The sequence below is a fragment of the Solanum dulcamara genome, chromosome 9 (assembly GCF_947179165.1).
Source record: "Solanum dulcamara chromosome 9, daSolDulc1.2, whole genome shotgun sequence".
NCBI lineage: Eukaryota > Viridiplantae > Streptophyta > Magnoliopsida > Solanales > Solanaceae > Solanum > Solanum dulcamara.
In genome coordinates, this window is record NC_077245.1 from 71,408,719 (window position 1) to 71,429,426 (window position 20,708).

The following is a 20,708-nucleotide window of genomic DNA, read 5'->3' on the forward strand; positions in this document are numbered from 1 at the left end:
ACCAGTCGGTCTCACAATTAATACTCATACAAGCTTATTATATTATTATGCTCACGAGCAGAATACCAGCTTAAAGCTATTTTCACACACATTGCATTACTCTTTAGGAGGCATCAACCTATACATAAACGACCCACCTCGGAGCGTTCTGCCATCTCCTCTCAATAGACATGTCTAACTTTCCACCCTTTTCAAATACTGATAATTCTACCCATCAAAATTTAGATAAATAATTAAGACTTTAATTAACCTAATTATATGGTATACTATTATATACTAACTAGTATAAAATGAGGTCATATCACACCAAGTTTTCAATAGTTCTCTGTTTTTTTCAATTCTCATATCATATTCTAAGTATTTACGTCATTCAAATTGTCGAAGTTTCAATGTTAGCTAGAAAAAAGGAGGTCAAAATGCACTTACTATTGAATGGCATATGATAAATCAGAGATAATCACATAAATTGTCAATTGTTTAAAATGGCAAATTTTTCAGTTTTTTTGACCAATTCTTTATCTTGTCATCTTTTTTTCCTATGATTTTCAACCCTATGAAACTATAAAATCCAGAAAGTAGGCTTGTGTCTTTAGACTTTTAACACACACAATTGTATATTTTTACCCCCAAATACAAAAATGATGTGACATTACCTTTCTCAACTTGCTTACTACTTATGCAATTCAATATTATTTGTTATTTCTTCTATCCAGTTTACTTATAATTGTCTCTGCTATTTGCCGACCTGCATCTTAAAGACATGGAAAGTACAAGAAATTTTGAAAATAGTCCATTAATTTAGAGAAAGTGTCATGTACAATTTCCCATTAATTTAAGCATTTTAGAGTCCAAAACTGAAAGATGGATGGATCCCTCCATCTTTATTTAAAGGTCTCGAGGTCAACTTAAGTATGAAAAAATACTATTAAGGGGCACTTCCTCCTTAAATGAGCCTTAAGAAGCTCGAATTTGAATAATTTTTCAAGTCTCAATGCAAACACCGAACACCAAACCAAGTGTGTTACACCTCCAGTCTCAAATAATTCATTGTTTTATTAAATTAAATTTGTTTAAAAAGATAAATAAGAAATTGTAAAAACAATAAAGTCGTTTATTTTCTTTTTCCTCCTAATTTAACCTAATAGTTTCAATTTGTGGAGTGTTAATTCGCAAGTAATTATGCAATTTATAATTTATTAATTGATTCTAAAATCTCGGGTTATTCACATTTTCAGTGTATAAGCATTACTGTTTATTTAGTTATTTGTTTGTTTTTATGTTTAATATTAATCGTAAGCACCATTATTGACATAATAAACAACACATACATATGTCACTATATCATATGCATTCAACTAATGTACTGTAATGGAACATTTATGCCATGCTACGTGTATATATACAACAAATATACAATGCCACTAAGAAAATTAACATCTTTTTATGAAAGATTAGATTAACTTAATATGCATTATCATGCCAGTATCATTTTAAGTATAAGGCTATATTGTCAGTCCATTGTAAATGTATACAGTAACATGATTTAGCTGTCAAGGTTTTCTAGTATTTTTTAATTACGAAATAACGAAAAAGTAAAGGTGGACCGAGATGCGAGAGGAAAACTTTCGTTTAATATACTGGAAAGACCACCTATTTGTTTATTTACCAGGTTCAACACGAATCATAAATAAGTTCTACGCCTCTACTAAAGATTGCCAAGCATTTAGTACTGAGTTTCCTCTGCCCTTGAGGATAATCAACCAAGAAAATGAAGAAAAGGAAAGTCGATGTGAAATAACCAACTCGGTAGACTCTGTTTTCATTAGTGGGGTGTATCGAAGTAAAACTCTTTACTTACAACTGAGAGTAGCATCTTTCCTCCCTTGGAAACGATATTGTTTGTGTGCAAAACTGGAAATGGTACTTTCTTGTTAAACCTCTTTCATTGATCCTAAATTTACTGCTAATCAAAGAAGTTTCGCAACATCGCTTTTCATATGCAAAGTTGGAGCTCTGAAAAAACCCAAACAACATAAAAACTATGTTCTGTCATACGAAATGCAATCTGCCAAGGGGAGTGAAAGCGGAAAACTATCAGTTCCATCGAACCTAAGAATGCAGCCTAAAGGTGAGAGAAAGGACGTGCCTGTAAATTTGGGGACTAAAGCAACAACAGCTGGGACTTGTTATCAATGCCATTAAAGATGAAAGTCCCGGACATGGGAATGAATTGTCCTGTGATGAGCTGCAGCGAAAACAACATAATAGACCTCAGATTACCGCTTCTATGGCACATAGCTATATGTCCAGTAAACTATAAGTTTTGATGTAAAACAGGATTCAAGGTAAAAAAAAATAAAAAAATTGGAGGAGATCCAAACCTTGATCACTTCTTGTGATGCAACTCCTCCAACGAAGGCAGCCACAGCATGAAGCTCAGAAGCACCATACCGGCACATCTCATTAACAAGGTCCTCTGATAAGACGGAGCTATTGCATCCAAGGTCATTGAGTAGGCCAACAGCCATAGTTTTCAACCGGGATATATCCTCATCCATCTCACTACCAAAATATTTCTTAAGGTCAGACAGCCATAATAAACTTTTCCAAAAAGATAAAATAGTTTGAATGAGAAAACATCCGCTATTACCTGTCGAATTGGCCTGGAAATTTATTATAGTTTACAGCAAACCGGTCAGCTGCTCGAAGAAGAATATAAAGACTCGCAGCAGTACTGCCATAAAGAGGGGTAGAAAAAAGTTCTAAATGAAAGAGTTCTTATGCAAAATTTTAGCAGTTCAGCAAAAAGATAATCTTTGAGCATCCATTCAGTGCACGGAATATCTACTGTCTACAAGAATATCAACTAAAAAGGGCAGCCCGGTGCACTAAAGCTCCCGCTATGCACGGGGTCCGGGGAAGGGCCTGACCACAAGGGTCTATTGTACGCAGCCTTGCCTTGCATTTCTGCCAGAGGCTGTTTCCAAGGCTTGATGAACAAATAAATATAGTGCACAATGAATGCACTTGGAAAGTTTTTCCTGTCAACAACAATCAGCAGAATGAGTAAAGCAGAAGATTAAAAGTTTCTTTGTTACAGGGTTCAAATTAACAGGAGAAAATAAATGAGGAAATATTCCCTTCTGGCCAACATGTATTGCATTCAATATGAAACATAAACTAAGAAAAAGAAGAAAGGTGGGAAAAGAGATTTAAATTCTGAAACTCCTTTATACAACAATTAATATCTCAAGTCAGATTCTTCTTGAACATTTTTGGTCTTCATTTCTTTATTTTTCCCCTTACATTCACAAGCCAAAGGTGGCGCACTCATTAGAAAAGAACTGACAGATACATCAGATACCAGTTTACAGCATCCCAACGGCTATATTGCTTCATAGTCCGAGTGTCTATCATCATTTCCACTCAGCATCAAATACTATAACTGTAGCCAGTTTCTCTGATTCCAAAACCTATTTTTACCTTCATGGTGGGAAGCATTTGAAACAAAGCTTGAACAATATTACATCCCTGATACTTCTCAAGTCTGATACCCAAGTCCAGCAAAAGATTGGACTGTCAAATATCTTTTGGCTGAAAAATATAGTGAGAGCTCCCTGTCATACCTCCTGAATGACCAAGTAGCTGCAGTTCCAGGTCTATCAATAAAAGTATTTCACTCTCTCTATTCTTTTACTTTTTTTCCTAATTAACCATCGATTTGCCATTTCTTAGTACAAGGTACCATGGATATAAATAAGTGGTGCACCAGTGCACTATCAGCATGACTACCACAAGAACTAGAAAATACACAATGACATCTAAGACGAAGTGTAAGGTAACCAACAAAAACAAAGAAAGTACCTCTTCAGAAGCAACTCCATCCCAGGGGCGGAGCTAGGATTTTGAGTTTGTGGGTTCTGAATTCCACAAAAGGCAGTTTACTGGATTCTTGATAACTTATTTATATAATTTATATACACTAAGTGGCTATTTAAACTCATATACAAAGTCTGGACCAAAGTTATAGGGTTCTGCCAAACCCATAAATCAAACTATAGCCCCTGATCCATTCTAATACTTGCTTAACTAAATATGGTCATCTAACCAAAAAAGACTGTAGTATGAATCAGCAACTTCTCATCCACAAGGAAGTGCTTATTTTATTCCTACCAATCTTCCACTTACATTTTGATTAGCATCACTAGGAATTTAGTCATATGACTTCTTATTACCTTTTTGCTCTATATGTCTTGTTTAACAACAGGTGAGGATCATTTGCAAAGTAGTTTTCATTCAAACCCTAGTTGGCTGATAACATAGAGGCATCTAGACTAAATATTGCACTTCATCAAGTCAAGTATGCAGACAACTTGAAGAGAGATTCATTTAAAGAACTTGAAATAATCCTACTTCAACAGAAAGGTCATGATAACCTAAATTATGACTTTAAAATCTATATTTCAACATTTGGAAGTTCATATGTAACTTCATTAGAAGCCCTGGGAAAATGGATCTAGAAGAAAAAAATCTACCACGAAATGGCAGGGGGGGCTTTAGCTTGGATAAACTTACTTTTCAGGAAGTACTTTAAGAGAGTTGGCTTCTTGCAAAGTCCTGTTATTTAGTATCACAAAACAATCAAAGTATCATGAAAGGATCATGTGGGTTCGAAGAGCTTAAATGATCCCAAGAAGCCCTCTCTACTTCAATTTATATCACAGATGATTTTTCCAACTTGAAGTGATTCGACCATGTCAAACCATATTCCTACGGTAAGAATTACATACCCATGATCCTCATCTGTCAGATACTTCTGCAACTCTGGTTGGACAGGAGAGTTGAACTCATCCTCAATGAGGCGATATCTGCAAACCTAACATAAAAAAAAGAGAAGATTCAGTGACTAGAAACTAAAACATCCATCCAGAAATAATGATTTCAAATTTGAAATGGAGTTTGCTGATGTTATCTTTAAGATCAAAGCATGCATCATCATGTCAGCACAGTTTCTTGAAAATTTGGTTCCAACAGTCATCACCTTGATATAAATTATAATAAAGAGTCGTGATTGTAATATCTTATCACTTACATAACAACAAAATCAACTACCAAAATCATACATGTAGAAGGGGGAGATTTTAAGATTCTTCCCCCAACAGAGTAGCTGAAGACACTTAGTGAAGCATATAGTTTTTCTTCTGAGCCATTGAGCCCTTTCAGACAACTGCCTGAATCAATAGGGGGACCAAGACCAGGAAATGTGAGTTTCCAACCTAGTACCCTCTGCCTGACAGGATCCACCCCCTTCATAGCCATAGTGAAGGACCTATAAGGCATGTGCAAAGCAAGGTGACCCATTTAATAATTAGTGCCTTTTCTGGATGGCTCCTCAGAATGAAGCCAAATTATTCCACTTGGAAGAGAGGGTTGGAGAAAAGAAGAGCTTTGAGAAAAGAGAAAAACAGACGGGATCACAAAGTTAAAACCAGAGAAATCCCTCTACAGAGTCAAGCAAATTGATATATGGTGGTTTCTATATCAAGAAGTACAATGTGTTCCGAATTGTCAAACTGGAAGACGATTCACATAGCACAAATAAGTAATTCTAGATGAATGAACATTCAACTAATGAAAGGAGAAAAAGATATGCCCTTACAGCAAGCTTCCTTGCATTTTTAGAGAAGCTCTTTATGTTTTCCTTGGAGATGCTGGCTGGATCCCTACCGATTTTCTTAAGTAAATTCCTGACTCTTTGCTCCATAACAAGAAAATCAACCTCGGCCTTGGCTTGGTAGGTTTTTTGCAGGTTTACATACAATCTGCAATAGAGTCAACAGTATAAGCATCATTAAACGAAGTCCCATAAAAAAAAATTTAAAAAATTGATGTGTTGTGAAGAAACTTAAACCACTAACTCAGTTGATGATGTCATATCTGGTATGGACCCCTCAAGAGGTGTCTCCCCACCACCTTCACTAGCAATGAACTCCTAGAAAGAAAAACACAATAAATCACATTGATCGCCAATTTCAACCAATGCAAAGAAATATCAATAAGGGAACTTAAGTAGGCTGCTTGATAAAGGCTACCAACGATTATTTAGTTGCTGCAAAAGAAAAAGAACAAACTTTTGAAGTAAGATAAAGAGAGACAAGGTGCTAGTTTCCTGTGGATCCTTAAAGAATAATGCATATACAAATTTGCATATAAACAAATTAAAAGAATGACATAGACTATTGGGAAGATTATTTTTCAAGGAAGCTCAAATTAGTTCCCAAAATACGCTACACTTCTCTAGTCAACTTTGCAACTCAAACTTTCTAGTGCAAATGCGGACTAGCAACCAAGACACAGGTCAGACGGGCCATAGCATTATAGAGGACAAGGCCATAGTCTTAGGACTCTAGCATTACTCGGTGAAGAACTTAGCGAAGGCTCTTTCCTCTGTCTCCTGCCCCCTTTTACTTTTTAAAGGAAAAGAAACACAAGGAAAATTTAAATGAAGAAACTATAACATGTACAAGCAGCCTCACCAAGAGAAGTACCAGTTAGAACCAGTGGAACTGGTACTTCGACACTTTACAATCAACTTAAAGCTATCAATTGTATGGACTGATTTAGACATCAGTTTGCTATTTAGAGCTAAAGAAATGGACAAGAATAACAAAAACATCAGCAGGCAAAATCATGTTTAAATAGAGCTTTCAACTCATCAAATCTTCTTTTAATCAGATTAATGCACCTAACTGAGCTGCATTAATTGCATAACTTGTTTTCCCCCTTTCTTCCTATTTATGTTTTTCCAAGAAAATGCAAGTTACCTTCAGTGCTGCTACCATCACCCAAAAATCAGATGAATTTGAATCAACTTCTGCACAGCTATCATCAATAATCTTCTGTAAGTTTGCACCTGGTAGACAAGAGAAAAGTCAATTATACATTTCCAACCTTATCATGCCTGTTCCAAATAAAGATTCTGCCTAACTATATTGACACCGACATAATATCAAATTTCCAGATAAATTCCTTTTTGTGATTATCGTTTTGTTTGATGAATTAAGATATACAGTAACTATGATACCATTACAAATTAGAAACGGAAGCCTTCATCCCAACTCTAGACCCACTTATTCTTTGGGATATTTATCACTCCAAAAGACTTTTATCCCAAAGTTATCCTATTGCATTAAAAGAAAAGAAAAAAGAGAGTGAGTGAAAAGAGAAAAGTTGTGTCAGGAATTAAGTTTCTTTGGAGGGCTTGGAAAAATTAAGTTTTGAAAGAAAATCGTTGGAGGTGAACAAGTTCTAAAACCAGAGTTGTAATTGACTGAAAAGAGTTGAGAGAAAATCATTGTAGGTGAACGAGTTCTAAAACCACAATTCTAGTTGACTGAAAACTGAGAAGGAATTATATAACTGTGGCTCAAGGGGACTGGATGTAGGTACCACATCAGTACGTGAACTAGTATAAAAATCCTCTATGTCGATTTTACTTAACTACTTTACTTTTATATATCTTGGTACATCTAACTACTACTCCGAAGTTATTGAGTTTATCTGCAGATACAGAAAAAGTCCATTCTAGTCGACTAATTTTTAAAAGAACACAATTCATCCCCCACCTCACCCCCTGGTCTTGTGTTATCACATAGAACTCTAGATTCACACACAATTAGGAGACTATATTTATTCAATAGTAAAAGAGAAATATCCCTAATTATTTTTTAAAATGGGAATCAAAAGATGAAAAGTGTCATGCAGCTTCAAAGAGATTTCAGAGATTTCAGTTTAGAAGAACAATAATTGTACTCTCTATAGAATTTTCAAATCATGTATTATTGAAAGGAGTACTGCAAGGTTTGGTTATGGGCTGAATTCAATGCAGCTTCCAAGAGATTTGGGAGATTTTATAGTAGAAAAAATTAATTTTTATCTTCTTACTTCTACTATGAAATCTCTTGGAAACTGCGTAAGATTGTCCTCATGACATCACGTTGACGGCTGCCTAAAGCAATATTCGAAAACATTATTCATCTACGGATGTTAGTAGATAGACTGAAGAAAATTTTTGTTATTAATGTGAGTGCAATGTCAGTGAAAAGAAACCACTATCCACTAAAAAAGGGTTTGAATCATAAAGATTTCATTCCAAAGACTCAACAGACTATAGGAAGTCACCACCAATAACATTAGACGAGATGGAAAAACATTATGAGTTTCTAATATATCACAATTAGACAAAGTACTCACTAATTCCTCGTGGAGAAAAGACCTTGTACGAAGCTTCCATGGCTTCTTTATAGTTTTCTTCATCCATTGTGATCATCTTGGACTTAATTAAATCCTAAGACATTCAAGAAATTGACCAAATCACCTTAGATGGACAAAAACAGAACAATTAAGGATGAAATTTTAGAAGCATATAAAAATTTTATAACCTTGAATTGCCTTTTCTCTTCCCTGGTCGAAGGAAGATTTCCACCATGAGTATTTGCCCATTCCTCTGCTAGCTTAACAAGGATAATAATATATGGTGTGTGCTTATGTACAACAGCATCAGTTGTGTTCAAATCAATCGTTTCTGTGAACCTGGAAGGGGTATGTATGAAATCAGACCCTTCTTTTCTTTATCTTTTGCCTTCTTTTGATGGGGTGAAATGTATTTGTTAATAAGGAGAAAGATGTATGAATAAATGTGAAACTGATCTCATTTTACTTTAAAGAGTCTATTTTTGCGCAATTGAAATCTTGGACAACATTTTAAGCTAGAAATGGAAGCCTTGTTGTCTCAATTCTTTATACTGCCAAATTAGCAGAAAAGGTTTTGTTGATTTCTATTTTATAAGAAATGGAAGATGGGTTGATGGTTTATGTTGGTGGTGATGGTACCTAAACGAAGGTGTTGGTGATTTGAGATAGTGGAGGAAGAAGAAGGATTGTTGTGGTGAGTTGGCATGCCATGTGGCTAAAATGGATGGGGTTAATGGAGGAAGGGCAAATTTGAGCCAATTTTAACACGGTAGGGGCTTATATGGATTGATAGTATAACAGAGGCTAATATTAAATCTCTTTCAATACTAGGGGCAGAGGGGCAGATATGACCCTTTTCACTAAGATATGGGTATGGGAAGAAGAAGAAGAATTCATCAGCAAATAGGGTTTTTTGGAAATGGGTATGGGAAATGGATTTAGTTTTATTTGGGCAAGGTTAGATAGAGGATCCGGCATGGGTTTCAAATGGGAATGGGTTGTTTTTAAAAAATTCAGGTTAATTTGGGTTGATTTGGGGCTTTCTGTCCAAGTAGGGATATGGGTGACAAGTTTCGTAACGGCGAGGGCATGAATAGCCGCTTTGTATAACGAAGGGTAAACCTAACTATTAAATGAAAGTTGAGGGGTATTTTTGACCCTTCTCCCTAGATAAAACATCTCGCCTCACGCCCACGTCTTTTAAAACTCACCTAAAAAGTGTAAAGAACAGTTAAGACATAAAGGAAGTCTTTTTATATCAAGTAATAAGATTTTATACACAGGGTATCAAACAAAAAGATATGATTTTTTTACAAACGACAACCAATATATACCTACATATCTACCAAGAACTCACGGGTGCACCAAAAGGAAATCAGGAAAAGGAGGCTATATCTTAGGTGTACATAGTCCTCCTCTATACTATCAAACACTCTCCTATTTTTCTCTCCAAATAGTCCACATAGTGCTAGTAGAGAAACATCTCATTCCCTGCATCTTCTCTTTCGTCCTCTAAAACTCCAGCTAACCAATACTTCTTTGACCGTGCCTGGCATCATCCATTGAAGACCAAGCCAATGCAGTACTAGACATTACCGGACAATCTAAAATATATATCCTAGGGAGTAGGACTATCGTTTTCTTCCAAGTTATTACCATATTCTTATCAGATCATCAATGAAACCTCGTTGATAATCTGACAAGAATATGGTGATCATCCGCAACTTGGAAGAAAAGGATAATGTTATAGCCTCTACTCCCTAAAAGATCTTTTTTCGACAACGATGATGTCCAGGCCAACTTGTGCATCTCGATTATTTCACCGATACTTGCTACCTCCCACCAACACAAGTATCACGTAAGTTTGCTCATCAAGGCTTAGGCAGATAAAAGAATCACCAAGTAATTTTTTGTCTCTACTGAAATTTGAATCTTGGTCTCGGGGTTTATACCCACTTGTTGACCCCTATACTACACTCTTGGGTGCCCCTACTTCCTGGCATATACTCCTTCCTCACTCCTCAAAATCATCCTAAGAAACATAAGAGTTAAGACACAAGGGTGCATGCATTTTAAAATAAGAGATGGTGCTAAGTGAACAGATCATTATCCATTGTAGAACTCTAACATGTCAAGCATAGAGGAAAGCACAAAGAAAAGGCCGACCTCGTAAGTTCTGGCCATGGGTTATTAAGTCGAAGATCATCTAGAAAATGATCAGGCTTTGATTCAATTACTGTATGTTCCTGCAGATAGAAGATGAAATTCTGGTTAACACACAAAAACGATATCATGTTTGCTGAGAGCTTTATCAAACAAACTCATTGTTAATTCTTTGTTCGTTCATTGTTTCACTCTACTCCTATCACTTGACAGTTGTTTCTCTACAGGTTAGTTCCTCACAATGAAATCGATCCTGACAAGAAATCCATGATGATGGTAGTCACTGGTCTGGACCAGAGTTCTCTATCAATCACTACTGGATTTCAACATTAGATGAGTCCTACAATAGCATGAAACAGCATATAGATTACCTTCACACTGATCCGTACAAGACCCATGAGGCCATAGGAACGTGCAAATATTAAAATAATATTTGCCTCCCGACAGATTCTATCCAATTTCACCATGAAATTTTCGACCAGCTAAAATAGAAAAGACAAAATTGTCAGAAATTCCCTTGTGCTGGTATCTGCTGATAGACAATTAGCCATATTACGCATTTAAATGGCCTAAATGGTGGCAAAGGAAACAGATCAATACTTTGCTTGAATCTTTGTTCTCTTTTTTTTTGTAGGGGGAGAAGGGGGTTGTTCTTGCTTCTACAATTAAAGACTGGATAACCTGATACAATAATTATGCAGATACCAAACTGCTTGTTCGCTTTTTCAAATCAAAATATTCCTACCTCTTTCAAAAAGGAGATAGAAGACAGTTATCATCCTATTCAACATATTTCAGAGTATTGAAAAATTGGAAAGATTGCAACTCGTCAACATACTGCACAGTAGATAAGAAGTGTCTTAAATGATTGTAACTCGCAAAGTCCTAGTCAAGAGGCATAATTCTTGAGACTCTTCAAAATTGACATGCTACACAGTAGACAGAAGTTTCTGGCATTCCTCCGGTCATAAACATAATCAGAATTCAGATTAAGCAGATTCTACTAAACAGTCAAACTGTAACAAAAGTTCTTACAAAAAAAAACACGAAAAGAAATTGATACAGTTGGGTGTTTTTATAAGACTATATGAGAGAGAGAGTGCGTACATCATAGATATACATATAACAACGCGCACACACATATGTGTGTGTATGTGTGTGTGTGTGTATATATATGAAGCAGTATAAGGAATCTTTCCTGATAAATAAATTAAAGTTTTAAAAAAAGTTGGGAACACAGGATCCTGCCAGAATCAAATGTTTTTATGAGTACAAGATGATTCATGTGACCTGTATAGCTATGACCAAGGTAAACTGAGAAAAGAATGATGGATTCGTCTCAATTAGTTCCTCAGGGCAATCTTCTATAAACTTGGCTTTAACAGCATCATTTAACTCTTGAAGAAATGCACACACACACTTTGCCTTCGATTCTCCAACACTTGATTCATCAACTACCAGAAATAGGAGAGAAAAAATAAGTCAGCTTTCTAAAGCTGTAGATGCATACACACAACCATGTAACATACCCATGAAATTATTTCCAAGATCACCCACTTCAACCTTGGAACCATCAACAACAGTGATGCTTCCAACCCCACCAAGAACAAGATTTTTTAAAGTTTCTGAGCCAGTTGGACCGCAGTTAAGTAAGCAGATACTGGCTTTCTCCAGCGCAGCTTGTCCTTGCTCACCCCATATCCTGCAAAAAAGCTTCAATATTATCTCCAATTTCGCATACTTTAAGGGCATACTAGGCCCTTTTTCGCTTATTAATCAGCTAATTAGGTTAATTGTGGGTTCTGGTTAAACAAAGAGCATATCTGAGCTAAACTATTAACAAAGGGCATATCTACTCAATTTCAGATACTTTAAGGGCATAATTTGACCTTTTTCAGTTCTAAATATAGAAAGATATTATTCTTTTTAGGACAGACTAAAAAGGAAAGTGCATCACATAAATTGGGATAGAGGGAGTATCTATTTTTACGAGGAGCGTGGGCAAATAAATTCAAGTCTGTTGTTTGGGATCTTTTGTTAGGTTTGAGCCTGATATTTCTAGTGATGGAAAGTTTTAAAGTCCAATGCACACTTTGTTAACAAAACTACATAATGGCCCCTACATCTGGAACATCAAATCTAAAGCATCATTTATCGGTAAAGCATTCTTTGAATAAGGGAAAAGAGGCTCAAAGTGAACCAATAGATCAAAAAAACTTATTGAGAGAAATTATCATTGGCCATATGTAGTGGCCATATGTAGGCATAATTATGCTTTCAGTTTTGTAGAACATAAAGGCATCAGGGACATTCATTTGTATTTAAATCCAACAGTGAGGCACATATTAAGAAACATAGCCAAGTCGGATATGTATGCAAGGGAAAAGAACTTCTAAAAATTGAGCTTGCAATGATATCTAGTAGACATGTGTTTGACATCAGACATGTGAACTTCATCACTTCATTAGTATATAATGGCTATATGTATGTTACAGCTCATTGTGTGGGCTTAAATTGAGTTTTTCAGAAGAGGGTTTTGATTTTTCGTCATGTTCCTCCTCCACATTCGGGTGCACTTTTTGGCCATTGACTGATTGATTTTCTTAAGAATGGGAAATCGAAAAGAAAATCTTTACCCTTACTTTAGATAATGCTACATGCAATAACGGTGTGGTGGATAATTTGAAGAATCATTTGTCTTTGATGCGTTCACTAGTTTGTATGGGAAAGTTTCTTCGTGTCCGTTGTGGAAATCACATTCTTAACTTAATTGCTAAGGCGGGTTTAGAGAAGGTTGACGCAGCTATTGGGAAAATTAGAGAAGGTATTAAGTATATCAAGAATTCAGAAACAAGATTTGTGGAGTGCCTTAGTAACCTTGGTCTACCATGTTCTAAAAAGCTATGCCAAGATATGCCTATTGGGTGGAATTCCACCTATCAAATGATTGGAAGTAATCTTTTGTATCAGTAAGCGTATATTCATTATGCTTTGGTTGATCCTAATTCTAGACATGGCCTTCTTGAGGATGAATGGAAAAGGGTTGAGATTGTAGCTACATTTTTCAGGCCATTTTATGACATTAAGACTTTGTTTTCTGGATGCAAGTATCCATGGAAAATTTGTGTCTTCATAATGCATGGAGAATTGAAATGTTTTTGGAGGAACACAAAAATAGTGAACATTCAGAGATGAGTGAGATGGTCAGTTCTATGTTAAGAAAGTTTAAAAAATATTGAGAGTCATATAGTGTCATTTTATCTATAGCCATGGTCCTTGACCCTCAATATAAACTAGGTTTTGTTAAGTTTTGTTTTTCAAAGCTTCATTCTGATACCGTTGATGAAAAAGTGAAGGCTATCGAATATAATTTACAACTGTTGTTCAAAGAGTACTTGATACCTTCTACTACAACCTCGTTATCAGTGGAACATGTTTGTGGTAATGATAACAATGAAATGAGGGATCCATTTGATGCTGAATTGGAGCTGCTTTGTGCTGGGGGATTTTTCAAAAGCTGCCTTGTGCTGAATTAAAGCTCTTTTTGCTGAACTGAAGCTTTCTGCTGAATAGAAGCTGTTTCTTACTAAACCATAGCAGTTTTTTTCTGGATTGACGCTGTTTTTACTGAGCAGAAGCAGTTTATGTTGAACAGAAACAGTTTTTTGCCGAACTGAAGCAGTTTTTGCTGAATTATAACAGTTTTTATACTTTTTGTTTGTTCTATATTGTTTGTTGTGGTCATGTATACTATGGAACCCACTTTTTATCCGTGTCAAATATGGGCGGGGCGGATAATTTATCCATTTTTACCTTACCCACTTTCGACCCACTCATATCCGGGTTGCCCGTTTGCCACCTCAAGTTTTGTAGTCTTCATGTTCCTATGATTATCTATGGTGTTTTATAATTCACAAATAAAATGAATGTAGGTTAGATACCATCTCTATGCATATCAAAGTACTCAGTCCTAAGTGCCCTCCAAAAGACCAGCAAAGAATCTAAGTGCCCTCCAGAAGACCAGCAAAGAATTATTGTGTTCAAATCCGCATGAATATGCAAGACTCGACACCCTACCTAACTTTAAGAAAAACGTAGGGAAAAGAAAGCAGGAAAAGTAAATAAAAGCAAGCCAAGAAGGTTCAGTAAGTCATATGTGTTGTCCAGTTAAGAAGTGTGAGAAAAGGTTTGATTGCAATTTCCATTTCGAATCAGAAGACACTTACAAACATGATCAATCTTTATAACCGGTCAATATTAGGTAAATAAGTTCTTTCCCGCAAAATGAACCATAAATAGATATAACAACAGATCTCAGCTTCACGATCTACAAAAAAAAACATGTTTTGCATAATCCAATTGACAATCCAATAACAGCACTAAACATGTATATCTACTTAACACAGTTGAGTATAAACTAAAACTCCAAGCTAGGAGTAACTCCATAATATATATACAATACAACAACTTGACACAAATTTTGTAGTCGGTGTAAAGATAAATGTGTAACTAGATAATCTCAATTCTTTTTCCCTATTCCTTCTTCATTTAAATATCCGAGTTGGTGCACACTTAAAACTGGAAGACCTCCCTCTAGCTTCTTTTTTTTTTTTTGAACAATGTACCTCAAAACTAATTTCACAGGGTACCTGCTACCTCCCACCACCGAAAAACTCTATTCATCAAGGCTTGGACAGATAGAAAGAAATCACCTAATATTTTTGTCTTGTTGAATTTTGAACCTAAGACCCCTTGTTCTCATCCTTCATTTAAAACTATAATTATTTATTATTGGAACAAGATAGACCTCAATCTAGTAGATCAACTAATTTGGGATTGAGTCGTAATCAATTGAAAAAAACCGTAGCATAACCTTAAAAAGGAATTTTAATTTTATTGCAAGAACAGTAAGAGCTACAAGTTCAGTGGGTGAAAAGATATCATAAGGAAATAATGGGCATAAAAAAAAAGTATAGCAAATAACTCACCTGAGCTGTCGATCGTATTTTACTTTGGGTTCCGCCATTCTTGTATATGTGAGGAGAGTGATGGAGCGAGAAAGAGAGTGAAGAACTTGATACTGGAAATTTTCAGATAAAACACCCGCAGGAAAAGGAACCACCGTAGAGTATTGAGACGCAAAACCTTGAGGCGTTTTTTGGTTTGAGATAAATTGCGGTGGATTAATTATGCTGAGAGCAGCTTTTATTGTTTGTTTGGTTCATCATATTTAAAGTTATATTTATTATATAATTTTTAAGAATAATTTATTTATTTATCAAAATATTCTTCATTTTATTTGACTTTTTTTTTATATTTTCTTTGCAAGTGTTAGTTATTCATTTCTAAAAAAAAAAATTCTTATTTAACTTAAATATTTTTATTTATGCATTTTCATGATTGTACCACGTGTTTTTAAAATTAAATTTTAATTTTATTTAACTTAAAAATAAAATTTTTATCTTATTTAGCTTTAAATAAAATTTTCATCCTATTTAACTTAAAAATAAAACTTTCCTCTTATTTAACTTAAAAATTAAATTTCTATATTGTTTAGCTTAAAAATAAACTTTCATTTTAAGTTTATTAAAGTAAAAAAAAATTGTAATTAAAATTATCTACATTTTAATTGATATATAAAATATAATTTTTAAGTTAGTATTAAACTATTTAATTAAAAATATGTAATTTAGTAGTGGAGTGAACATTTTAAGAGAAATCAAAGTATAAATAAACATAAGAATTAGACAAATAAATTCAATTTATAATATATTCATAAATAGAAATTATATTATAAAATATAATTTTTTAATAGAAAAATATATTATCATAAAAACAACAATTAATTAAAGTTATGAATGTTATTATAAATGTATTTAAAATATATATATATATATATATATATATATATATATATATATATATATATATATATATTATATATATATATATATATGAATGTAAAAATGGTGTATAAAAGAGAGTTTAAGGGGGTATTTTTGTTATTTTACATCTTTATCTCAGGATAAGTTATTCTGGATTAGTATTCCACTCCAGTGAGGGATAACTTATCCCAGTATGAATTGTTAATTCTGGATAAGTTATCCATCATTTGCAACCAAACAAGAGATTAAAGGCCACTTAAAAATTATTTTGGGATTAATTTCTCTTATTAATCACACCAAACGACCCCCGAAGGAATTGGAGTATTGCTGCTTAAGGGGGGCAATTTCAGCCCATTCAACTAAAATGAATCTATTTAGTCCATATTTATTTAAATAGATCATCATATTTTTTAAATAAGTAAATATGGATTAACCTATTTCAAAAACTCATATAAATATAAAAAAAATAGGTAAAATATGGGTATCCATATAGACCCTTAGATCACCCAAAAATTTTAATTGCACTAAAAGTATTTTTTTTATTTTTTTAAAAAAGAAAATTTGGGTGGGGGGCAATTTTTTATAAAAAAAAATTATTTGGGGGAGGGGGTGGATAGGGATTCCAGGGGGTGGGCGGGAGGGGGCCAATTTTTTTATTTTTTGATTTTTTATTAAAAAAAATTGGGGGTGGGGGTGGGGGTGGAAGGGGTGATGTGGGGGTTGCAAAAAATTTAAATTTTTAAAATTTATTTAAATTTTTAAAAAAAAATTATGGGATGGGGTGGGGGTAGGGGGCAATAGGGGGATGGGTAGGATGGAGAGAGGGTCAAAAGATTATTTATTTTTTTAGAAATTATTTTAATTTTAAAAAAAAAATTGTGGTGGGGGTGGCGTAGGTCGTCCGAGTGGGGGGGGTGAGCGAGGAGGGGGGTTGGGGTGGGCAAAATTTTTTGTTGATTTCTTTTTTTAAAAAAAAAAAGGAGTAATGGAGATAGGGATTGGGAGAAAAATTTGGTTGATGCGGGGGGGGGGGGGGTTACGAGGGTAGAAGAAAAAATAAATTTCATTTTTGTATGACAAATTAATTATTTAAAAAATAATAATTTATGGGTGGTTGGAGATTGTAGGGGTTAGAACATTAGTAATTTTGTTTTGATTTAATGTCTTTTGGCTTTATGAGATTAAAGTGGGTTAGAACCATTTTATCCAAATCATATTTGATCAAATCCATATTTACCCATATTTTATATGAGTGAATTATAATCCAATCTATTTTGGCTCAATTCATATTCAATTCATCGAAATCTGATCCGATCCAATTCAACCATTTGTCACCCTATTGTTGTTATTAGGGCTGTACAGGGCAAACCGATAAACCACACCAAACCGACAAACCGAATCAAACCGGAAAAAAACCCGACTAGTGGTTTGGCTTGACTTGGTTTGGTGTTTGGAAAAAAACCCGACCATTATAGGATTGATTTGGTTTTAACTAAAAAAAGTCAAACCAAACTCAAACCGACCCGATTATATATATACTACTTTTAAATTATGTTATACATAAAAATATTTATTAAAATATAATTTATAAATATTTTTTAAAATTTTTTCATAATTTTTGTTTTCTTTCTTACATTTAGATTTGGACTTGAGAAGCCTATCTAAATAATATACAAAAAAATCTCATCTTATAAAGTTATATTATAAAGTTAAAACTTCAAACAGTGTTTTGCCTCCATCTTATATGTTGATATTTTGTACTAAAACTCTCTTTAAGAAGCACTGCTCTGTGCTTTTTATTAAATACTATGAAAAATCCGAGAAATCCGAAAAAATCTGGAAAAACCCGAAAAACCCAAAAAAAAATTATATCGAAAAACCCGACTTTTATTGGTTTGGTTTGGTTTATAGATTTAATAACTCGACACAAATGGTTTGGTTTGGTTTGTAAAAAATCCGAACCAACCCGGTCTATATACACCCCTAGTTGTTATACTAGTGAAAAATGAATAGAGATGTCTAGCAAGTCTTGAAATTAATAAAGGTGACAACTTTGACTAGTCAAAGTCAAATCTTCTACAAATTAAGAATTAAGTTAAGTAAGGAGTAAAATGTATATTTTAAAACTTTAATAAAATAGAAAAATAATTCACCCTTTCCCCATTTTAAATTTATTTTCTCTTTCTTCTTTTTTTTTGCAAAATTTGAAACTCTTCGGCTTCGTCCCTCTCTCTCCTTCGAAAACAGAACTTTTCATTTTCTTCTTCGTTTCTTCTTCTTCTTCATTTTTTCTTCTTCTTCTTAGTACTAACGTAGTCGTTCTCGTCGTCTTGCTCCTCTCATTGTTAGGTTTTCAACAGTCTTCAAAGGTAAAGCTCTTTTTCTCTCTCATAGTTAGGGTTTCAATTTTTCTTGTGAAAATGATGATTTAGGTTAAAGAAGATTAAAAAGTATATAGATTTCACAAATTTTATTGTTGTATGCCCTAGTAAATATGTTCTTGGATTATTTTTAAATATATTGTTGTTCTTTGATTTTTGTTGTTGTATTCTTGATGAGAAAATATGTTGTTCTTGAAGTTGTTATACTCTTTGAGAGAAAAATATGTTCTTGTAATTATTGTTGGTGGTTGGTTACTCAAATCTTACTATGAATAAATGAACCAGTTGCTAAAGTACTTATAACAACTCCTGAAGTACTTACAACAACTGTTGAATTTTCTGAAAGAGTTTAGTGAATCAGTTGCTGAAGTTTCTAAAGCAGCAGTTCTGTAGAAATTTTAGCAATTGTTTTACTCAAATGTAGTAAATTAAAGATGCAGAATAACATGAATTTCTTGAGTTGTTCATTTAGTGATGTGTTCTTGAATATGTTGTTCTTGGTTGTTGTTGCACTAATTCTGGGGGAAAAAATATTCTCTTGTAATTGGTGTTGATGTTTGGTTGGTATTCTGATATTGAGCTTGAAAAATGTGCATATGTTATAACAACCTCAGAACTTGATGAGAATAGATGAAGCAGTTGCTAAATGTCACGACACGAATTCGGGGGTGATGGCACTCATCTCAACTCATCGAGACAAGTCAGCCTAATACCCAACAGAAAATAGATGCGGAAGAAAAAGAAATGAATCAAAATTTAACTTAACCGAAAACACGTAAAACAAAATCAACTCCCCCAAGATTGGTTGTCACATGTACAGGCCACTAATATATTATCGAAGTACGAAAAGAAATACAGTCACAATGTCTTGGTCTCTAAAATAGGACTAAAACATAATAATAGAGTAAGAGGTGTCCGCTAGATGGATGTAACAGCTACCTCAACACTCGAAATGATAGCCTTGGATGTGGTGGAAAACACTAGGAGATCAAGCAGGCCCGGGCTCACAACCTACACAAGTGTAGAAGCAAGGGTGAGTACCAAACAACACGGTACTCAGCAAGTGGATAACTAAAACTAAGCAAAGCTCAATAGATACAAGTACTCCTATCATCCCAACCGAACCTCCTTAACTACAACCTGCACAAAATCAGCCCAACTCTACACTCTACACAATAATAATAATACAGTCCACGAATACTCATCAGTAGTCTCATCAAGTGAATCATATCAAGTTAAGTTCAACATATACAGAGCAATAAGTGGTAAACACGAATTCACAAATATCAACAAAATGCGATGCACTGCAATGAGATGACGCATCTCTGTCCTATCGGTACACATTCGCTGAATTACAGTCTGAAATCCATGGGGGACATTTCTATCCATGTTACCTGCCATAGAGCGTGTGGCCCGTCCCCTCAATATACATATCCTGCCACGGAGCGTGTGGCCTGACCCCTTTGTTTCATAATACTTGCCACGGAGCATGTGGCCCGACACTTTTATTTTATATCATTTTCAGTCTCAACAGAGTATGTCATAATCAATGCAATCAATTCATGTTCATATGATTTATGATAATAACATGCTAACAACAATAATTTTTCCTATCTTATATCAACATAGTCATTTCACATGTCTAAAATAAATACATAATCTCATCACATCAATTCTACCAATACATGTCATTAGATCGCCATTTTATACCCCTCATCTCTATTTTTAAGGTCAATCCTACAGCCAATAACCCAGTCTAATTCTCATTACTCCCCATTGCACGTAACAAGAAAATACAAGCATATACAAGCTCAAACTGAGGTTTAGAAATTCACTTGCATTAAATAATCAAGCAATCACTCCGGAACTTGAGCTTTCCCTTTTCGTTGGGCCTCCAAATCAACATATCTAGTCAAATAAATAATCACAATAAGATTTTGAAACTAACAACACCATGTCTATCCTACACCCAAAAACTCACACAAATCTATAATCAAGTTCCCAAATCTTGATGTCAATTAATAAA

The 20,708-nt window shown here is 34.3% G+C and overlaps 1 protein-coding gene across 5 annotated transcripts; it reads right to left on the reverse strand.

Annotated features, from left to right (window-relative positions):
- Positions 1-1,790: 1,790 nt before the first annotated feature.
- On the reverse strand, positions 1,791-19,952 carry LOC129902070 (NEDD8-activating enzyme E1 regulatory subunit AXR1-like). 5 transcript variants are annotated; one of them, XM_055977100.1, is made up of 16 exons: positions 15,405-15,583; positions 13,819-13,978; positions 11,946-12,118; positions 11,707-11,870; positions 10,788-10,898; positions 10,420-10,499; positions 8,442-8,592; positions 8,254-8,347; positions 6,825-6,913; positions 5,919-5,992; positions 5,660-5,822; positions 4,791-4,876; positions 4,576-4,617; positions 2,651-2,734; positions 2,382-2,562; positions 1,791-2,245 (listed from the first exon to the last, which is right to left on the reverse strand). In XM_055977100.1, the coding sequence occupies exons 3-16, from the start codon at positions 11,947-11,949 to the stop codon at positions 2,162-2,164; spliced, it is 1,407 nt and encodes a 468-aa protein (XP_055833075.1). In that variant the 5' UTR covers positions 11,950-12,118; positions 13,819-13,978; positions 15,405-15,583; the 3' UTR covers positions 1,791-2,161. The 5 variants fall into 5 exon arrangements, with proteins under 5 accessions (XP_055833075.1, XP_055833076.1, XP_055833074.1 ...); XM_055977101.1 differs by having other exon boundaries at positions 13,819-13,981; XM_055977099.1 differs by lacking the exons at positions 13,819-13,978; positions 15,405-15,583 and adding an exon at positions 19,622-19,952.
- Between the last annotated feature and the right edge of the window lie 756 nt (positions 19,953-20,708).